Raw genomic sequence first — 19013 nt, forward strand, 5'->3', positions numbered from 1 at the left:
TCTTGTATGCATGTGTGTGTGTGTGTACTGCCTCTATGAGGAATGCTCAATAAATTGAGATTATTTGGTCCTCAATCATCTGCTGAGAGTAGAGATTCTAACATAATCGCCTTGAGTCTTCTCATTAGTGCTTTTAGTAGACTTTCTAAATTTTGGTGCACATTTGGTATGTAAATTTTGCATGAGTGTTTATATTAATTTCTTGTTTATATATATGTTTAGTTTGTTCGTTCATATGCCTTTTTTTTTTCCTATGTTTGTACCTTGTCGAATAGATAAGGAATTTTCCTTTGGTCTTGAGGGCTATGTCTTTTTATGCTTTTGAGGACCGGAGGTGAGAGGCCTTTGTTTTATGCAAGTCCTCCCAATAAGCTAAAGGTCAAGTAATGTACACTTCAAAATTGATGGAAAACACACTAAATAAATAAGCTAAAAAAGGATCATTAGAGGTTGTATCCTATGCACGCTTCATATCCTTGTGACGCCCCGAACCCGCCAAGTGGGGCCCAGGTGCCATGTGTTCTATTTACCTGTATCTAATATGATAACATCAACTACGCTATGGAAAAATAAATAAACATCCTCAATAATATACCAGAATACTATATAAACATCCCAAAACAATATTTCCCAACATCCAGTATTCACAAATATACAACTCAAAAAACTTAAACAAAACCCAAAAAAATATACATTAAAAGTCTATACCCTCTCTCTCTCTCTCTCAAAAAAGCTACACCAGCACCGAGCTCACTAAGCTCGATCACGCGGAGGTCCTAAAAAAATGAAATTCATATCAGGTGAGACACATCTCAATAAGACAGAATAGATTAATACCAATGTGTGTGACTATCATGAGGTTTATGTACACAACATAATCACAATTTACAAATTAATCCACAATTATGAAATCATTCTCTATCCCTTCTCACACACATGCACCGTATTTTATTAACGAGAGTTTCCCAAGGATTGATTACCCGCCCATACAAGAAACACCCCTCTACTCTGATACCTCGTACAACCGGATATGATTACAACTAATACTCATTAGGGCACTTACCTTACTTAGTAAGCCATCAAGTGGATAGTTTGTCTCGTATTCACACACATTCACACAATTATTTATCAGCGAAAGTTTCCGAGAATAATTAAGATTACTTGCCCATACAAGTAGTTTCCCTCTATCCTAATATGTTATGCAGCCCAGTATGGCTACATCTAATACCTATCAGGGCACTCGCCTTTCTTAGCAAGCCCTCGGACGGAAAGTTTACCTTACCCCAAATAAATATAATACTACAATATGTAATACATTTACTGTTTACTTTGAATCTGATATCTCTGTAATACACAACTCTCATGATCTCAGTTCCCACATTTTACATTATTTCACATCACATAAATTCACTTCACATTTCACATCTTCTGTCTTCACATACTCAGTATTCACAGATGTTTCACATACATTGTTCTCATGTTATACTTTGGTTAAATTAATAATTATGCATTTAGAACTCACTGCCAGATGAATAATCACTGTCATGCTTCCCCCCATGACGGGTTGTGCACCCCGTAGGCTAGACTTAACCCTAGTCGGCGCACCAGAGTAAAATCAGGTAACAACATCTTCAATTTGTAATTCAAATTGGCTATTCCCATACTGGTCTAGTCTTTAGGGGGACTCTACCCTTCTCAGCCCAATCGACCATCCCGTCTCCACACACTTTTTAAGACGTGTGGGTGCACTAAGCTCTTCAGAAATCACGTGCAATAGTACTGTGCCTACTATGGTCCACCGGAGTTCTCAAATCATACATTGCAATTTAACATTCACATCCTACTTTGATTAAACAAATCACATGTAGTATAAACCCAATACATTTCATTATTTCCAACATGTCATACATATATCACAACTCAACTCAGTATGTTCAATTTACTCATGCCATACATTTTAAATAATATGCATAATTATATCATCTAAAATAATAGGTCAACCCAGGTTCATAATCCGTTTTACTGAAAATACACATAATTACTTTAATCATTCCATTTTCGAAAATAATAACTATAGCACAGCCCTACGCTCAAAAATCTCAGTTTAAACGGTTGGCTTTCAATACTCATAGGATAATCATATAAATACACAAATAATTTCCATTTTAACCAGTGAAATTTACAAATCTACTGGTTTAATCTATTCCCCTTACCTAGTTTCTTGAACTACACCGGCAGGGACCCCAAAACGATGCTTGCGGTGCTCACTCGAACCCTAATTCAAAACCCTAGTTTATTACTCAAACCCAAGATTATTAAACATCCCCAAGCCCATACATCTCATTTAAATAATCATATACTAGACAAACGACCCATTTCTACCCTTACCTCAACTTTAGGGTGATGTCTGGAAAAACTCTGTTCAATAATCCACTTCGCTAGACTTGTAGAAAATTTTTCCTAGATCCTCATGGTAACTTCCAACCATCGAATTAGGCAATGAACGATGAGAAATCATAGAGAGAGGGTGAGAGGCATTGTTTTTAGAGAGAGAAAGTGAGGAATTTAGGTTTCTTAATGAGTAAGAAATGAAAATTTCTATTTATAGGTCGTTGACCCGGCCAACCTCATTGATGAAATGATGTCTTCATCGATGAGTTGCAGAAGGTCATTTATCAATGAAAGAAGGACTTCGTCGACGAACCGTAAACCTAAAATTTTTGTCATTCGGGATCTCTTCGTTGACGACGCCTGAACTTCGTCGACGAACCATAGAAGGGCCTTCGTCGACAAAAACAGCGAATTCATCGATGAAGCCTATTGTTTCTTTAAAAAAAAAAAAAAAAAAATTTACCTCTTCTTCATTCCTTTATTATTTGCATAAATAAAATTTTCGGGTCTCTACATATGAGGGGTTCAAAGGAGAGGATAGTTTTTATCTTTCACAAGACTGTCCAATAGTTAACGGTTTCGTAATTGAATAAAATCAAAGAATTAGTGTCATGATCTGTTGTTTTTTAAGGGAATTTAAGGCTAATTAGGTACTGTCCATTGGACAGCTGTGAAGGGATGCTAATACATTTCCTTTGCGTAATTGTACTCTCAAATCCAACCTAGTAATGCAAACCATTGACTACTAGTTTCCTTGGATCTAAGTGTAACTTAGAGACCAATGAACTAGTGAGATATTAATTAGGTGTTCTAACCACACGTAGGATAAAAATGGTGACTCCGTTGTTTTGTAAATTACCCATTACTTAGTACATTATTCCAATGTCACATAATATCGAGTTTGTCACTTAGTTGAGATGGTTTGAATATTAGTCCTTCCTCCTTTTTTTGGGATTGGCCCTTCAAGACAACGCAACAACTTGACGACTCCACTGGGAGAAAGAGAATGAGAAATCATTAAGAGATTAAGAGCAAAGAAGAGAGATCGGAGATAGAGAGTTAGGAAGATCATAGAGAGATGATAGAGAAATTAAAAGAGATAGAAGAAGAGGAGAAAGTGAGACTGTTGACTTTTTGAGTTTAATCTCTGTTTTGATACCGACAAAATACTAGTATCTTATGTGTGTTTATGTATGTGAACATGTCTAAATTTCAGCACACATAAGATGAAGGGACTTGGAAGCCAGAAGAAACTCCAAGATCATATGTACCTGGCATATTCCATGAAGACACACGAGCAAAGAAGATTGAAGACATTTGTTCTTATTGTAAAATGCATTTCGTTTTATATTTTGATCTGTAATTATAATGGTCTATAATAACTGCATCATGCATGATAGGTTTATGCTCAAAGAGGCCTTAGAATGACCATAGTCTAATTGTAGGGATCCAAACTTGACCTTAGGGGACCCAACCTAAACTCAAAACCTTTTTCTTAAAAGCTAAAACTCATACAAAGGTTTTTAAAATAACTTAAGGTCAAAAACAAGGTTTGCACGGTTGATGGATGTTGGATTTTTGGGCTTAATTTAAAAACCCAGTCGATCGACCCTATCATACATACACTGGCTCGGTCGATCGAACAGGTCAGAAGTCAATGTGTTGACTTCGCTCGGTCAACCATACTAAATTGAATGCACCATCCTCGATCGACTGAACCATAAAGTGTCTGACTCCCCAACTACTTGGTCAACCAAATATGTAGTTCATGTTAGCTTTGGTTGATTGAACCTAGATGAGTAGCTTACCAGACCTTTGTCTTGGTCGACTGAACCCACAAAGGGTTTAGAATCGCTTTGATATGGTCGACCAAACTTGTAGTTCAAATTAGCCTTGGTCGATCAAACTTATAAGAGTGGTTGACCGAACCCTGTCCTTGGTTACCAAACCTCTCGGGTTGGTCAATTTTTCGCTGCAGATAATTGAGGTTAATTTTAATTAAACATCATTAATCTTTTTTCAAAATGACCTTTGTGTCCCCTAATGGTTATTTTTTCATGAATATCTATATATACCCCTTTATTTGTCTAGATTAAAAAGACATTTAGCAAAAATCATTAGGAAAAATTCTTTGAAATATTTAATACTCATACTCCCCTTATTGCTCAAATTCTTTCAATCTTTCGAAGCATACTGCTCATTTTCCTTACACTTTGATTCAAAAACTATTTTTGAGGAGAATCATTTGTTATACTCCTTGGTTGCAAACTAATTGCAACTTGAAAGGGAGTTCGATTTTTGATTGTTTGTGCACATTTCATACATCTTATTGATGCTTATAACTCTCTCATTTTGCATTCTATGAAATTGATTTTTAGAGAGTAAGCTAAAGTTTTTCCCGTTCTATTTTAATGATAAATATTATTCGAGAAGAACTCATTCTTGCTTTTGAGTCTTGGCATCCATATTACCATATTCAAGGGCTTGCTTGTGCTATTTTATTAAATATATTTTTGCAAGCTTGAATCCCTAATCTCAGTTGTGCTTAATCCTTGAAAAATATTTGCGAAAATATTTGCATAGAAGTTCAAGGTCCTTTGATTATTTGTTTGTTGAATATATTAATCTTAAATCAAAGGTATCACTCTCACGTATATACAATATATATACATTGGTTGAGAGTTGACATACAACTTGACCTTATCTCACTTAAGCTTAATATCCTATTATTTGTGAGTGCATTGATTACACTGTGCTTATTGTGGTACACATTTGCTTAGTCTACAAGCATCTTTGTTGTACGAAAAATATTTTATTGATTATCTGTTGTATTCCTGACGGGTTGTCGGAAGAGGAAGACTAACCCTGTGAATAGTCTCGAATCACTCTGATTCAGTTAGGAGAGCACCAGACTGGTTCAGGCCCGGTTAAGAGAACTAGGTGCACCATCTTGGTAAGGTGTTGTAATCGATGTCATTCCACCCGTTAAGCGAGCAACTAGTGGAATCCTCTTACTTGTGAGCTTGAGGTGGGGACATAGGCAGTATTTGTCGAACCACGATAACATATCGTGTGTGTACTTTACATTTTCGCAATTTATTTTTCGCACCTATATGTTATTTTCTAAATGCTTTGATTATTTTAATTCCTGCACTTGAATGTTTATGTTTTATCATTGTGAATGATTGTGAATTACTGAGTCTGTTATATATGCTTTGAATATTTGCTTAGTTAATTGTTTGAGGAATTATGTCTATTTTTAGAAAGACCCAAGGTTGCGAAATATTACTAATATTTGGTTTAACTTAAAAAGAAGTTTTAAAATTCTAATTCACTCCCCCTCTTGAGAATACATCAATTCCATCAGAGACGTAGAGAGAGATTAAGTGAGAAAGAAAAGCAAGATAGATTGAGTAAGAGAGAATAAAAAAAAAAAAAAAAGAGGTCGCATCCCACTCGAGGAGGCAGAGTGTTATGGCTTTAGCTATGGAAGTTATGGGGAGGAGGAGTAGATAACCATATAGTAGTGTTAATTCAGGTGTAATCCCAAGAGTGAAGGTGAATTAGGCATTTTAAAAATATTTAAGTTTATTTTACCACTTAATCTCTATTTCAATATTTAACAAATTAATTGCAAGAGCTTAAATTAATTCAAATTATTATCTCAATAAATTTTATTTTACCCAATTAATTATTGAGTGGCTATAATATAAATAAACATACAAACATGCAAAAACTGATAATGAAATGCAAGCGCAAATTAAAGAGATAAGGGAAGAGAGAAGGCAAACACGATTTTACGAGGTTTAGCTAACCCGCCTTATGTCCTTGCCTTGAGCAACCCATTTAAGGATTCCACTAAATCCCTGCCCTTTTAACCGAGACGAAACTTCCTTTACAATCCACTGCTTACACGAGGCACAGCTTCCTCCTCACCTGGTTCACAACCCGAACTATGATTACAATGTAAAATTTCAATCCTGCAAAAACTCAATATTGCTTCTAACAAAGCTAGTGAGTACAATAGAAAACTTAACACATATTCATATGATAAAACTTGTAGCTCAGTATGTATGTAACGATGATATCGTTATATGAATGATATGCTTTACAAATCAATCCTTTAAATCAATATCTCCCAAATATGATTTTATAAATAAATGCTTTGGAGAAAAAAATAAGTTTCGATTTGAGAATACTTTAAGCAAGATTAGAAAACAAGATCCTTTCAAAAATAATCTTTGATAATGTGTAGATCTATATTTTCTCAAGTAGTGATCTTCCATAAATATATATAGATAATAACTCAAGATCAACTTCTCAAAATGAATATTCAATGATAAGTTTGTGAGATGAAAACCTCTTTGAAAACAAGCAAACACTTAGATTGATCACCAAACCTCAATACCAAAGTTGTTTGCACAATAGTTGTTGTAACCCCTTTTGAAAATCAACGTAGCCCAAGCTTTAATATGATATAAATGCTTTGAAATCATAGACGAGCTTAGCAATAAGTTCAACAATGTTCAAAGATGTGTATACATTCAAGGCTCCCAATTCTATTATGAAAAGTTGAGGCACTAGGGTTTAGAGGTTGATTATATAGGTAATCTCAGCCTTAGGATAAGTCCTGACCGTTGGATGAATTTGATCAAGTGTATAACCCGCGTGTTCTCTCACTAAAGATCAGATTTTTAAACTTCCTGCAGGTTTAGACGACTGAAGATTTGGGCTCAGACGTCTAATGTTCCTTAAAGTACTGAAAATTATAATCTCGATACAGGGTCGGACGACTGAACAATGGGTTTAGTCTTCTGAAGTCCCAACTCAGACAACTGAACTGAAGGTTCAGATGTCTGAAGGTGTTCTTCCTATTCTTTGTTTCAAAATTAATTCTTTAGATGACTGAACTAATTCTTCAGTCTTCTAAGGAAATTCTTCAGACGTCTGAAGTAAAACTTTAGTCATCTGAAGTTGCATCTTTAGATTTCTGAGGGTAATCCTCAATCATTTGGGCAGTCCAACTTTAGTTTTTTTTTTTTCAAAAACCATTTCAGCTCTCTCGCTTTAACCTCTTATAAAACATTTTCCAAGGTTTAAAAATAAGTCTCTAAGTCAATGAATAACCCCTAAAAGATTTTCATGAGATGCATGAGTCATAAGGTCAGTCTAGAGTATATTTTGAGTTTCGAATTAAATCATATGAAATATGTAAATAAATTCAGTTCTAAATACTCATTCCTCTGACGATCTTGAACTTGACGCTTGCATCTTCATTCTTCTACTCTTTTTGTTTTATGGATTGTATCGGGTTATATATATGCTTTAATCCTTGTGACTTCCATGACTCCATCACCTTTCGTGTATGCTGAGTATTGTTCCTGTTCACAATCTCAATGCACAAATCAAATACCAATGATTTGTCATTATCAAAACAGGATTGGACTTATAAAGTCAACAATCTCCCATTTTTTGATGATGACAAATACACAAGCAAAAATATAAAATGGGTTATGCCTAACAAGGCTCCCCTTCAAATAATGTACAATCAAATATTCAGTAATATGAAATATGCACATACACAATTGAAAATAGGCAATAGTTTTGCACGTGTAACTCATATACTTATGTACTTTTGCCAACTATTTTTGCTATAACCTTATATTCTTCTCCTCCTTTTGACATCAACAAAAAGGTATATAACAAAAATGTTTTGATATAATTATATCTCATCTTTTAAAAAAAAAAAAAAATATATATGAAACCTTTATATTTAAAAATTGTATTGTGAAATATGTCTCCATGTGATAATTCAATTTACTTCTCCCCCTTGCTAATGCAAAAAACTATGTTATTGAATTAAATTGCAATGTGAACATACACAGTGTGTCAAATTCCTTAGACATGGATAAGCAAAAACAGTCACTAAAGTTCAAAGGTTATGTGAGGATTAACATGTGTCAGTTAACATGCACTCATCATGATATGAGTTTAATACCAAATGTGATACCAAATGGGAATAAATGAGCCGGATTTTGAAATTTTTAACCAATTGTGAATATTAAGTGATGTTGCTTCCCCTGAATTATGTCATCTAATATAATTTTAGACAACTTCTAGACTATGCAAGTCATTTCGTGAATATGTCTGCCCATTGTTCATTTGTGCATACAAACTCAAGTGTCACATCTCCTTTTTCCACATGATCACGAAGAAAATGATGTCTAATTTCTATATATTTAGTTCATGAATGTAATATAAGATTCTTTGAGATGTTTATTGCATTTGTCTTGTCGCATCTTATAGGAATTGTGTCATAACTTGATCCAAAATCCGTCAGTTGTTGCTTCATGTATAACGTTTGAGCACAACAACTTTCTACCGCTATGTATTTTGCCTTAACTGTGGAAAGAGTAACTGAATTCTGCTTCTTAGAGAACCAAGAGACTAAATGTAACGCCCCAAACCCTTAATCCCGAGTCCAGTGCGTTATACCTGATAAAGTCCTGATAATCCATAAATCAATACATACGCAGCGAAAATATAAACATAATCTTCATACATATAATACCAGAGTCTACTATTTCCTATCTATAATCCATATTATCCATTTATCATCTGCATTTCCATATATACACATATCTCCAAAACATTTCGGTATTCACAATCATTCCTTTCTCAGCGGACTTAAAATATAAAAACATAACTTAAACTTTATACAACCCAATAGTACTATAAAAAATATACCCTTTCTCTTTATAATCCTAAAAAATGCTACAGACCCTCGAGCTCTCTAAGCCCGACCTCGAGGATGTCTTAAAAAAGAAATATTCATATTCGGGTGAGACACATCTTAGTAAGGGAAGAAACAATATATTAAAACAATGCGTGGCTAACATAAGGTTTATAAATATCATTTTAATAACATTTGCAAAACATTATTATAAACACTGAAACCATTCTATGAACCTAATCAATTACATGCAAAAGATTTAACCCACGAGATTATCTAAGGATAGGGGTGATTACACGCCCATACTAGTAGCACCCCTTTACTCTAGTACATTATGCAGCTACTGCCACATCTGAAGTTACTAGTGCACTCGCCTTTCTCAGCAAGCCCTCAGGCGAAAAGTATGCCCCCCCCCCAATCAAATCATGTTCTATGAGCATAGATAATTATCATAATACATTATTTTTTTTGTCATTATTCAACCATTCACATTTGTTCATATTCATAGCTTTAACATTGCATCACATTTCACTTTAAGTGACTCTTTCCCATTTTCATCGTTCACATTTCACATTTCGATCCATTTTCATTTCATTCATTCATACTACAACTGCTTTTTAGCCATCATCAGTTAGTCCACATAGAAATGCGTTAGAATCTGCTAACACAGCTCCTTTTGGCTGTCATCAATTAGTCCACATAGAAATGCGTTAGAATATGCTAACACGACTCTTTTCAGCTGTCTTACATTTACATGGTTGCATTAACATACACAAACAATATAGTTCATATCATATTTCATTCTCAATGCATTACTAACTTAGCCTGCATCTTATACATTTAACATATATTTGGACAAAACTTACATGTACTCATGCCACACAATTTAATAGTAAAATTCATACATATTTCTGTACAATAGGCCAATCAACTTTCAATGTTCATATATTTAAAATATACCTTTCATCTCTTACATAATTATCCTGAAAATATTATTCACTTTCATTCGTTCATTTTCACATATACATAGCTAACTAAGCAGCCATAAGCTTATAAAACATAATTTACATAATCGGCATTTTATACCTATATGAAAACTCATATACATATATAACATAGTCCATTTTTATTTAATTCATAAAAACCTGATTTAATATGTAATTTTCCCTTACCTGACTTCTGAACTATGCCGGCGGGATCCCCGAACTAATACCCACGGCGTTCACTTGGACCCTAAATCAAAAATCCTAATTTAATTAAAATAAACCCCAATTGACTCAAATCTTAAGAAAAATACTTATTCAATACTTCCTAAACTCCAAATAACAACATTCGTTAAGAATTTCCCAAAATAACTCACTTACCCTGATTTTGGGATGTTTCCAAAACCTCTCAAACCAACAATCAACTCCTACAGCCTTACAGAGAATGATCCTACAAACCTCGTGGTGGTTTTGGATCGTCAAACCAGGTCAAATCCAGCCCGAAATTGAAGAGAGAAGGATGAAGATCCATTTTTTAGAGAGAGAGAAAGAAGAATCCAAAATTTCTCACTGAAATGAAAGAAAACTCTATTCATAGACAAGGTTTCATCGACAAGACACGTGGTTTCGTCGATGAACCACTGAAGAGACTTCGTCGACGAGAAGATACATTCGTCGATGAAATTCAAAGTTTCAAATTTACTCTCTTGGGATTCCCTCATCAACGAGAAATAGAATTCGTCGATTATCTCTAGAAGAACACTCGTCGACGAAGACAGAACATTCGTCGACGAGGCCTGCTACTCCTCCTCTAATTTCTTTCCTTTTCCCTCTATTGTCCATTAATCCATTTCATTTATTCTACTTCCCAATTATTAAATTAGTTTTAATTTTCGGGTCATTACACTAAAAAATATCCTAAGAAATGACATGTGTCACTCGTGCTCTTCCTATCCACTTTGCTACTAGCAAAATCAGCATCTAAAAAGTTGATAATCTCAAAGGATGTATACTTATGATACCATAACCCCAGTTCAATAATTCCTATCAGATATCTAAGTATTCATTTGACAGCTAACAATTGTGACTCTTTTGGTGCAGCCTAAAATCTTGCGCACAAACATATGCTAAACATTATGTCAAGTTTGCTGGCAGTCAGATATAGTAAGCTACCAATCATTCCATGATAGAGCTTGACGTCTACTAGTATACCTTGTTCATCTTTGTCTAATTTCAAGAAAAAGCTCATAGGTTTCCCTAGTATTTTTCCATCTTCCATATTAAACTTTTTGAGCAGATCTCTAATGTACTTTGATTGATTTATAAAAATTCCATGTTTCACTTGTTTGATATGAAGTCATAGGAAGAAATTTAGTTCACCCATCATGCTCATCTCAAATTCATTTTGTATAGTGCTTACAAACTCATTGCATTAGTCTTTATTTGTTGCTCCAAATATGATATCATCTACGTATACTTGAACTAGGAGCATGTCATCTTTCTTAGACTTTATGAAAAATTTTGTGTCTATCCTTCCTCTAATAAAACCATTATCTAGTAGAAAACTGCTTAGCCTTTCATACCAAGCTCTAGGAACTTGCTTTAAACCGTACAAGGCTTTGGTTAGTCTATAAACATGTTTTGGATGCTTATGGTTTTCAAAACCTGGGGGTTGTTCTACATATACCTCTTCACTTATGTAACCATTTAAAAATGCACTTTTGACATCTATTTGATATAGTTTGAAATCCTTAAAAGCAGCATAAGCTAACAACATTCAAATGGCTTCCATTCTAGTTACAGGTGCAAAGGTTTCTTAAAAATCTATTCCTACTTCTTGGTTATATGCTTGAACTACTAGTCTTGCCTTATTTCTAACAACTACCCCATGTTCATCTTTCTTGTTTTTATATATCCATTTTGTTCCAATAATTGTGTTATCCTCAGGTCTAGGAACTAATGTCCATACTTTATTTCTCTCAAACTGGTTTAACTTTTCTTGCATGGACATCACCCAATATTCATTCTCAATTGCTTTACTCACATTCCTAGGTTCTTCTTAAGACAGAAAGGCAAAATGACTAATCATATTCCTAAGTGAGAATCGTGTGGCAACTCCACGTAATGGTTCACCTATTATTTTATCAATGGGATGACTCTTTATGTACTTCTATTCTCTAGGTAGTTCATTAACCTCGTTTTCAATTATATTAGTTTCAGCAGATGGTTCCTTAATTTCATTTCTCTTTTCTAAATCATTTTCAATAGACAGCTTTTCAAATTCCTTATTTATCTCAATTTCATCTTCATCGATCCTTTTAAAGAAGGGTTTTGACTCATCGAATACTACATGAATGGATTTTATAACGATTAATGTTCATTTATTATATACCTTGTAGGCTTTACTATCTAAGGCATACCATAGAAAGATACCTTCATCTGATTTCACATCAAACTTTTCTAAATGTTCATTGTCTCTAAAAACAAAACATTTACAGTCAAAGATATGAAAATATGATATGTTTGGTCTATAGCCATTCTATAATTCGTAAGGAGTCTTATTTAGAGATGGTCTAATTAAAACTCTATTTAGAACATAGCGGGCGGTATTTACTGCCTCAGCCCATAAGTATTTAGGTAGTTTATGTTCGTTAAGCATAGTTTTGGTCATTTCTTGTATGAACCTATTCTTTCTTTCAACTATACCATTCTGTTATGGTGTTCTAGGAGCCAAAAAATTATGAGCTATTCCTAATGAATTGCAGTAGTCTTCCATGTCTTGATTTTTAAATTCTCTACCCCTATCACTTCGTATTTTAGTGACAGTATAACCCTTTTCCTTTTGAATTTTCTTACATAGATTTATGAATTGTTCACATACTTCATCTTTGTGACCTAAAAATAGTACCCATGTATATCTTGAATAATCATCAACTATGACGAATGCGTCTGATTTTCCTCCTAAACTCTGAGTTGGGTTTGGACCAAATAAATCTAAGTGTAGCATTTGAAGTGACCTAGTAGTAGATATTACTTTCTTCTTCTTAAAGCTAGCTCTTGCTTGTTTTCCTAGTTGGCATGCATCACAGATTTTATCTTTCATGAATTTAGTCTTAGGCAATCCCTTAACTAATTCTCCCTTAACAAGTTTAGATAGTAATTCCATGTTTGTGTGTCCTAATCTCCTATGCCAAATCCAACTAATCTCATTTATAGCAGAAAAACAAGTAACATGTTGAGAAGCAAGATTGTCAAGGCTAGTGGTGTAGACATTTTCATGACGATCAGTAGTAAACAATATTTTGTTTTCATATCTGTTCCCTATAGTGCATTTGTCATGTTTAAATGAGACTTTATAACCTTTATCACATAGTTGACTTATACTCAATAAGTTATGTTTCAATCCATTAACTAATAACACGTTATCAATGACAAGTGAGGATTTCTTACCAACCTTACCAACTCCAATGAATTTACCTTTAGAGTTTTCCCTAAATGTAATGAATCATTCATCTTTGGATATGATAGATGAGAATTTAGCTTTATCTCCTATCATATGTTGCAAGCATCTGCTATCCATATACTACTTATCATTCGAGGAGGACAATCTCAAGCACATCTAATGGTCATCGTGAGCCATCAGACATAGATTTGCAATCTTGTCATCACTGGATTCAGATTCTGAACTACTGGTATTGTGAGTGTCCCAACCCACCTTTAGAGCCTTCTTCTTCTTCTTCTTCTTAGACGCTTTCTTCAGCTAGGGACAATCTAGCTTGATATGTCGAAATTCTCTACGGTTATAACACATGGGAGGATTATCTTTTTGCTTCCTTCTTCTTGACTCTCCCTTTTTTATTTTTGAGCCCTTGAATTTTCTGGTGTATTTCTTGTTCTTTCTCATGAACTCATCAAATTTCTTAGTGATAAGTGCTATGTTTTCATCTGATTCTGAATCACTTCCCTCACTAGAGTAGTGAGATGATGCCTTAAGTGTTTTAGCTTTCTTTACTCTAATTTTCTCATTCTTCCTCTCATTTATTGCAAGCTCATAGGTGATGAGCGATCCAATGAGTTCATCAATAGACATCTCTTTCAGATTTCTCCCTTCTGCTATTGCAATAGCTTTAACTTCCCAAACTGGAGGTAGTCCCTTAAGTATTTTCCTGATCAACTCATAGGTAGGGTAAGATTTACCAAGAGCATTTAAAGAATTCGTGATGTGTGTGAATCTAGTGTACATGGATTGAATAGATTTATCAACAGTCATTTTAAATGCCTCATATTCACTAGTGAGCATGTCTATCCTACTATCTTTTACTTCCTTAGTACCTTTATATGTAACTTCTAATTTTTTCCAAATCTCTTTAGAAGTGTTACAGGCCATCACCCTATTAAACTCATTTACATCTAGTGCACAGAATAACAAGTTTATTGCAGTAGCATTTATTTGCACAGATTTCCAATCTTCTTCAGTATACTCATCTTCATTTTTGGGTACATTTACCTTATCAACTAATTTCATAGGGACATGGTTTCCCTTTGAAACAATTTTTCACACTTTCAAATCCACATTTAAAGATATATACTAATTCTTCTTTTCCAGTAGGTGTAATTTACACCGTAGAAAATAGGTGGTCTACTGGACGAGTGTCCCTTACCGAATGGGGTTACACCGATGTGTGTCATGTGATCTTTTTACAAAAATGATGGTTAAGTCTACATAAACCCGCTCTGATATCAAATGTTAATTCAGGTGTAATCCCAAAAGGGGGGTGAATTGGGTATTTTAAAAATCTTTAAGTTTATTTTACCACTTAATCCCTATTTCAATATTTAACAAATTAATTGTAGGGGCTTGAAATTAATTCAAATTCTTATCTCAATAAATTTTATTTTACCCAATTAATTATCAAGTGCGTATAATATAAATCAACATACAATCATGCAAAAGCTGATAATGAAATGCAAGCGGAAATTAAAAAGATAAAGGAAGAAAGAAGGCAAACACGATTTTATGAGGTTCAGCCAACCCGTTTTACGTCCTCGCCTTAAGCAACCCACTCAAGGATTCCACTAAATCCCAGCTCTTTTAATCGGGACAAAGCTTCCCTAACAATCCACTACTTACAAGAGGCACAACTTCCTCCTCACCCCGTTCACAACCCGAACTGTGATTTCAATGTAAAATTTCAAATCTGCAAAAAACTCAATATTACTTTTAACAAAGCTAGTGAGTACAATAAAAAACCTAACACATATTCATATGATAAAACTTGAAACTCAGTATGTATATAACGATGATATCGTTATATGAATAATATGCTTTACAAATCAATCCTTTAAATCAATATCTCCCAAATATGATTTTATAAATAAATGCTTTGGAGAAAAAAATAAGTTTTGATTTGAGAATACTTTAAGCAAGATTAGAAAACAAGATCCTTTCAAAAATAATCTTTGATAATGTGCAGATCTATATTTTCTCAAGTAGTGATCTTTCATAAATATATATAGATCATAACTCAAGATCAACTTCTTAAAATGAATATTCAATGATAAGTTTGTGAGATGAAAACCTCTTTGATAACAAGCAAACACTTAGATTGATCACCAAACCTCAACACCAAAATTGTTTGCACAATAGTTGCTGGAACCCCTTTTGAAAATCAACGTAGCCCAAGCTTTAATATGATATAAATGCTTTGAAATCATAGACAAGAGCTTAGCAATAAGTTTAATAATGTTCAGAGATGTGTATACATTCAAGGCTCCCAATTCTATTACAAAAAGTTGAGGCACTAGGATTTATAGGTTAATTATATAAGTAATCTAGGCCTTAGGATAAGTCCTGACTGTTGGATCAATTTGATCAAGTATATAACTCGAGTGTTCTCTCACTAAAGATTAGATTTTTAAACTTCCCACAGGTTCAGATGACTAAAGATTCGGGTTTAGACGTCTGATGTTCCTTAAAACACTGAAAATTATAGTCTCGATACAGGGTCAGACGACTGAACTGAAGGTTCAGACATATGAAGGTGTTCTGCTTCTTCTGTGCTTCAAAATTAATTCTTTAGATGATTGAATTAATTCTTCAGTCTTTTGAGGAAATTCTTCAGACTTCTGAGGGTAATTCTCAGTCGTCTAGGCAGCCCAACTTCAGTTTTTTTTTTTTTTTTTTTCAAAAACCATTTCAGCTCTTTTGCTTTAACCTCTTATAAAACATTTTCTATGATTTAAAAATAAGTCTCTAAGTCAATGAATAACCCCTAAAATATTTTCATGAGATGAATGAGTCCTAAGGTCAGTTTAGGGTATATTTTGAGTTTCGAATTAAATCATATGACATATGTAAATACATTCAATTCTAAATACCCATTCCTATGACGATCTTGAACTTAACGCTTGCATTTTCATTCTTCTACTCTTTTAGTTCCATAGATTGTGTCGGGTTATATATATATATATATATATATATATATATATATATGCTTTAAATCTCGTGACTTCCATGACTTCATCACCTTCCGTGCATGCTAAGTATTATTCCTATTCACAACCTCATTGTACAGATCAAATATCAAGTGATTTGTCAATATCAAAACAAGATTAGACTCATACAGTCAAGAAGTAGGGCTCACAACTGGTGTTAGTGTGAGAGAGACAAAGAAAAGAGGGAGTAGAGGAAAAGATTGGAGAGAAATGAGGGAGAGGAAAGAGAAATAAAAGAAAAGAAAAGTATATGTTTAAATAAATTAAAAAATAACTATTTTTTAAAAAAATTTACCCTAATGGATCATATGTTACTTGTCAAGTGGTGACACGTGACGCATTTTAGGCCGCATCTGCATATGGTGGATGATGCCAGTATGATGACGTGATCCCAGCCACTCATTTTTTATTTTTAATGGATTCCTGGATTACTACCGCATCAATGATCCCTATAAATAAGTCTAAACTAATGATGCACGTGTTAGCATTGCTCTACCACAATTTCTAATTATTTTAGAAAAAAGAAAGATTGACAGATGATGAGGAGTCACGTGTCAGCATGATGGGTTCAAACCAATTATTGTCTCTTTTCTCTTTTTTGAATTGGATCAATCCGGTTTTGACCCGGATCTACTCGGTAAAACCTAGGTATTTTTGGGAGGTGAGAATTGGCAAAGGATAAGAATTCATTCTATTCATTTCTATTGGTCTCTTGCACTCCAACTCCTAATTCTTATCCCTTGAGAATGAAAATATCCATGTTCCTATTAATAAAAGGGTTTATAAAGGCAGAGCTCTCATTACGCGGAGGGGCCACGGGCTTGACGCTTGGAGACACGTATCGCCGCCAAACAGCGCCACCAATGGAAAGCTGCACACGTTTCGCTGAACCAATTGCGATATCTATGTATAAAGCCAAAAACCTCCGCCCTCATCCCGTACCATACCAACACCCATACCGACACCATACTGTTCGCCGGAGTCGTTGCAACTCCCTCTGTTTCGCCCTGCTCTGCTGTGCTCTGCTCACCACCGGAAAAGAAAACAATCGAACGTAGTCACCGTCGGAGGAAAAGCCAGCCATGTCGCACCTGGTGGACAAGGCGAAGAACTTCGTGGTGGAGAATGTGGTGGGGATGAAGAAGCCGGAGGCCTCCCTCTCCGACGTCGATCTAAAGGACGTCAGCCGCGAATGCATCACCTACCACGCCATGGTCGCCGTCAACAACCCCTACTCCCACTCTCTCCCCGTCTGCGAGATCACTTACAGCTTCAAAAGCGCCGGCAGGTTCGTTCCCCAATTCCCCCATTCCTTTTAATTATTTAATTAATCCCTTAGTAATTCCGGTCCATCGATCGATTGATAATAGTTCTGTGGAAAACTAAAAATTTAAAAATGTTCGTAGGCAAATAGCGTCGGGGAACATGGCGGATCCGGGATCTTTGGCGGGGAACGAGACGACGCCGCTGGAGGTGCCGCTGAAGGTGCCGTATAACATACTGGTGAGTCTGGTGAGGGACATTGGCGCGGATGGGGACATAGACTATGAATTGGAATTGGGTCTCATCATCGATCTGCCTGTCATCGGAAACATCACCATTCCTCTGTCCAAAAAGGGCGAGATCAAGCTCCCTACCCTCTCCGATGTCTTCTGATCGATTAATTTCATCTCTCTCTCTTCCAGATTTGGTTCTGTCCTTGACTTGTTTTCTTCTTTAAAGTTGCCGTGATGATGATGTGCTTTACTTTTTCAGAAAAATATATAATATATGCATTATTCTTCAATGAAAGAATGATGATATATGGTCAAGCTCTGTTACTTTATAGTTGTATTTAATTATGAATGTTCTAGCCGTTATTCTTATATTTAAATTTCTTCTTATTTTCGCAAAATCCACGGCATTAAAATATTTTGTTATGAAAAATATAAATGGCTACCCCTTCATCTTTCATTCCTTTATCTTCCACCACCATGTATGCTCCTATATAAAAGGCATCTTTCTTATGATATATACCGAAAAAAAAAAAAATATATAGACATGAGAAAAGATGAGATAAAGAAAAAAGAAATATTTTATATAATGTTGATTCTAAATTATTTTATAATTCTTCTCCGAGATAGTGAAATTTTTTATTTCATTTTCCCGTAGAGTAGGTATAGTCGAATTATATAAATTTTTGTCTCATTTTTATTTATGTTTTTGTATCTTTTACAACATTTTATCAATATAAGATTTTAACTATCTAAGATATTTTTATTTAATTTATTTCTAGTAAGTTTTATTTCACAAAAGTATAATATTTTTTCCAGAGAATGTCTTTTTAAAATTTAAAAATATTAATTCCAGAAGAAATGATAAGATAGTTCTCCTAAATAGATTATATATTTAAATTTCTCACCTTTATACTT

General features: G+C 34.4%; 1 protein-coding gene across 1 annotated transcript; it reads left to right on the forward strand.

Moving 5' to 3' along the window:
• Window positions 1-17098: 17098 nt before the first annotated feature.
• Window positions 17099-18496, forward strand: LOC131165807 (late embryogenesis abundant protein Lea14-A-like). The gene is made up of 2 exons (XM_058123901.1): window positions 17099-17890; window positions 18009-18496. Exons 1-2 carry the CDS (start codon window positions 17685-17687, stop codon window positions 18256-18258), a joined length of 456 nt encoding a protein of 151 aa, XP_057979884.1. The 5' UTR covers window positions 17099-17684; the 3' UTR covers window positions 18259-18496.
• Window positions 18497-19013: the final 517 nt, after the last annotated feature.

This window comes from Malania oleifera, chromosome 10 (assembly GCF_029873635.1).
Source record: "Malania oleifera isolate guangnan ecotype guangnan chromosome 10, ASM2987363v1, whole genome shotgun sequence".
Lineage (NCBI taxonomy): Eukaryota > Viridiplantae > Streptophyta > Magnoliopsida > Santalales > Ximeniaceae > Malania > Malania oleifera.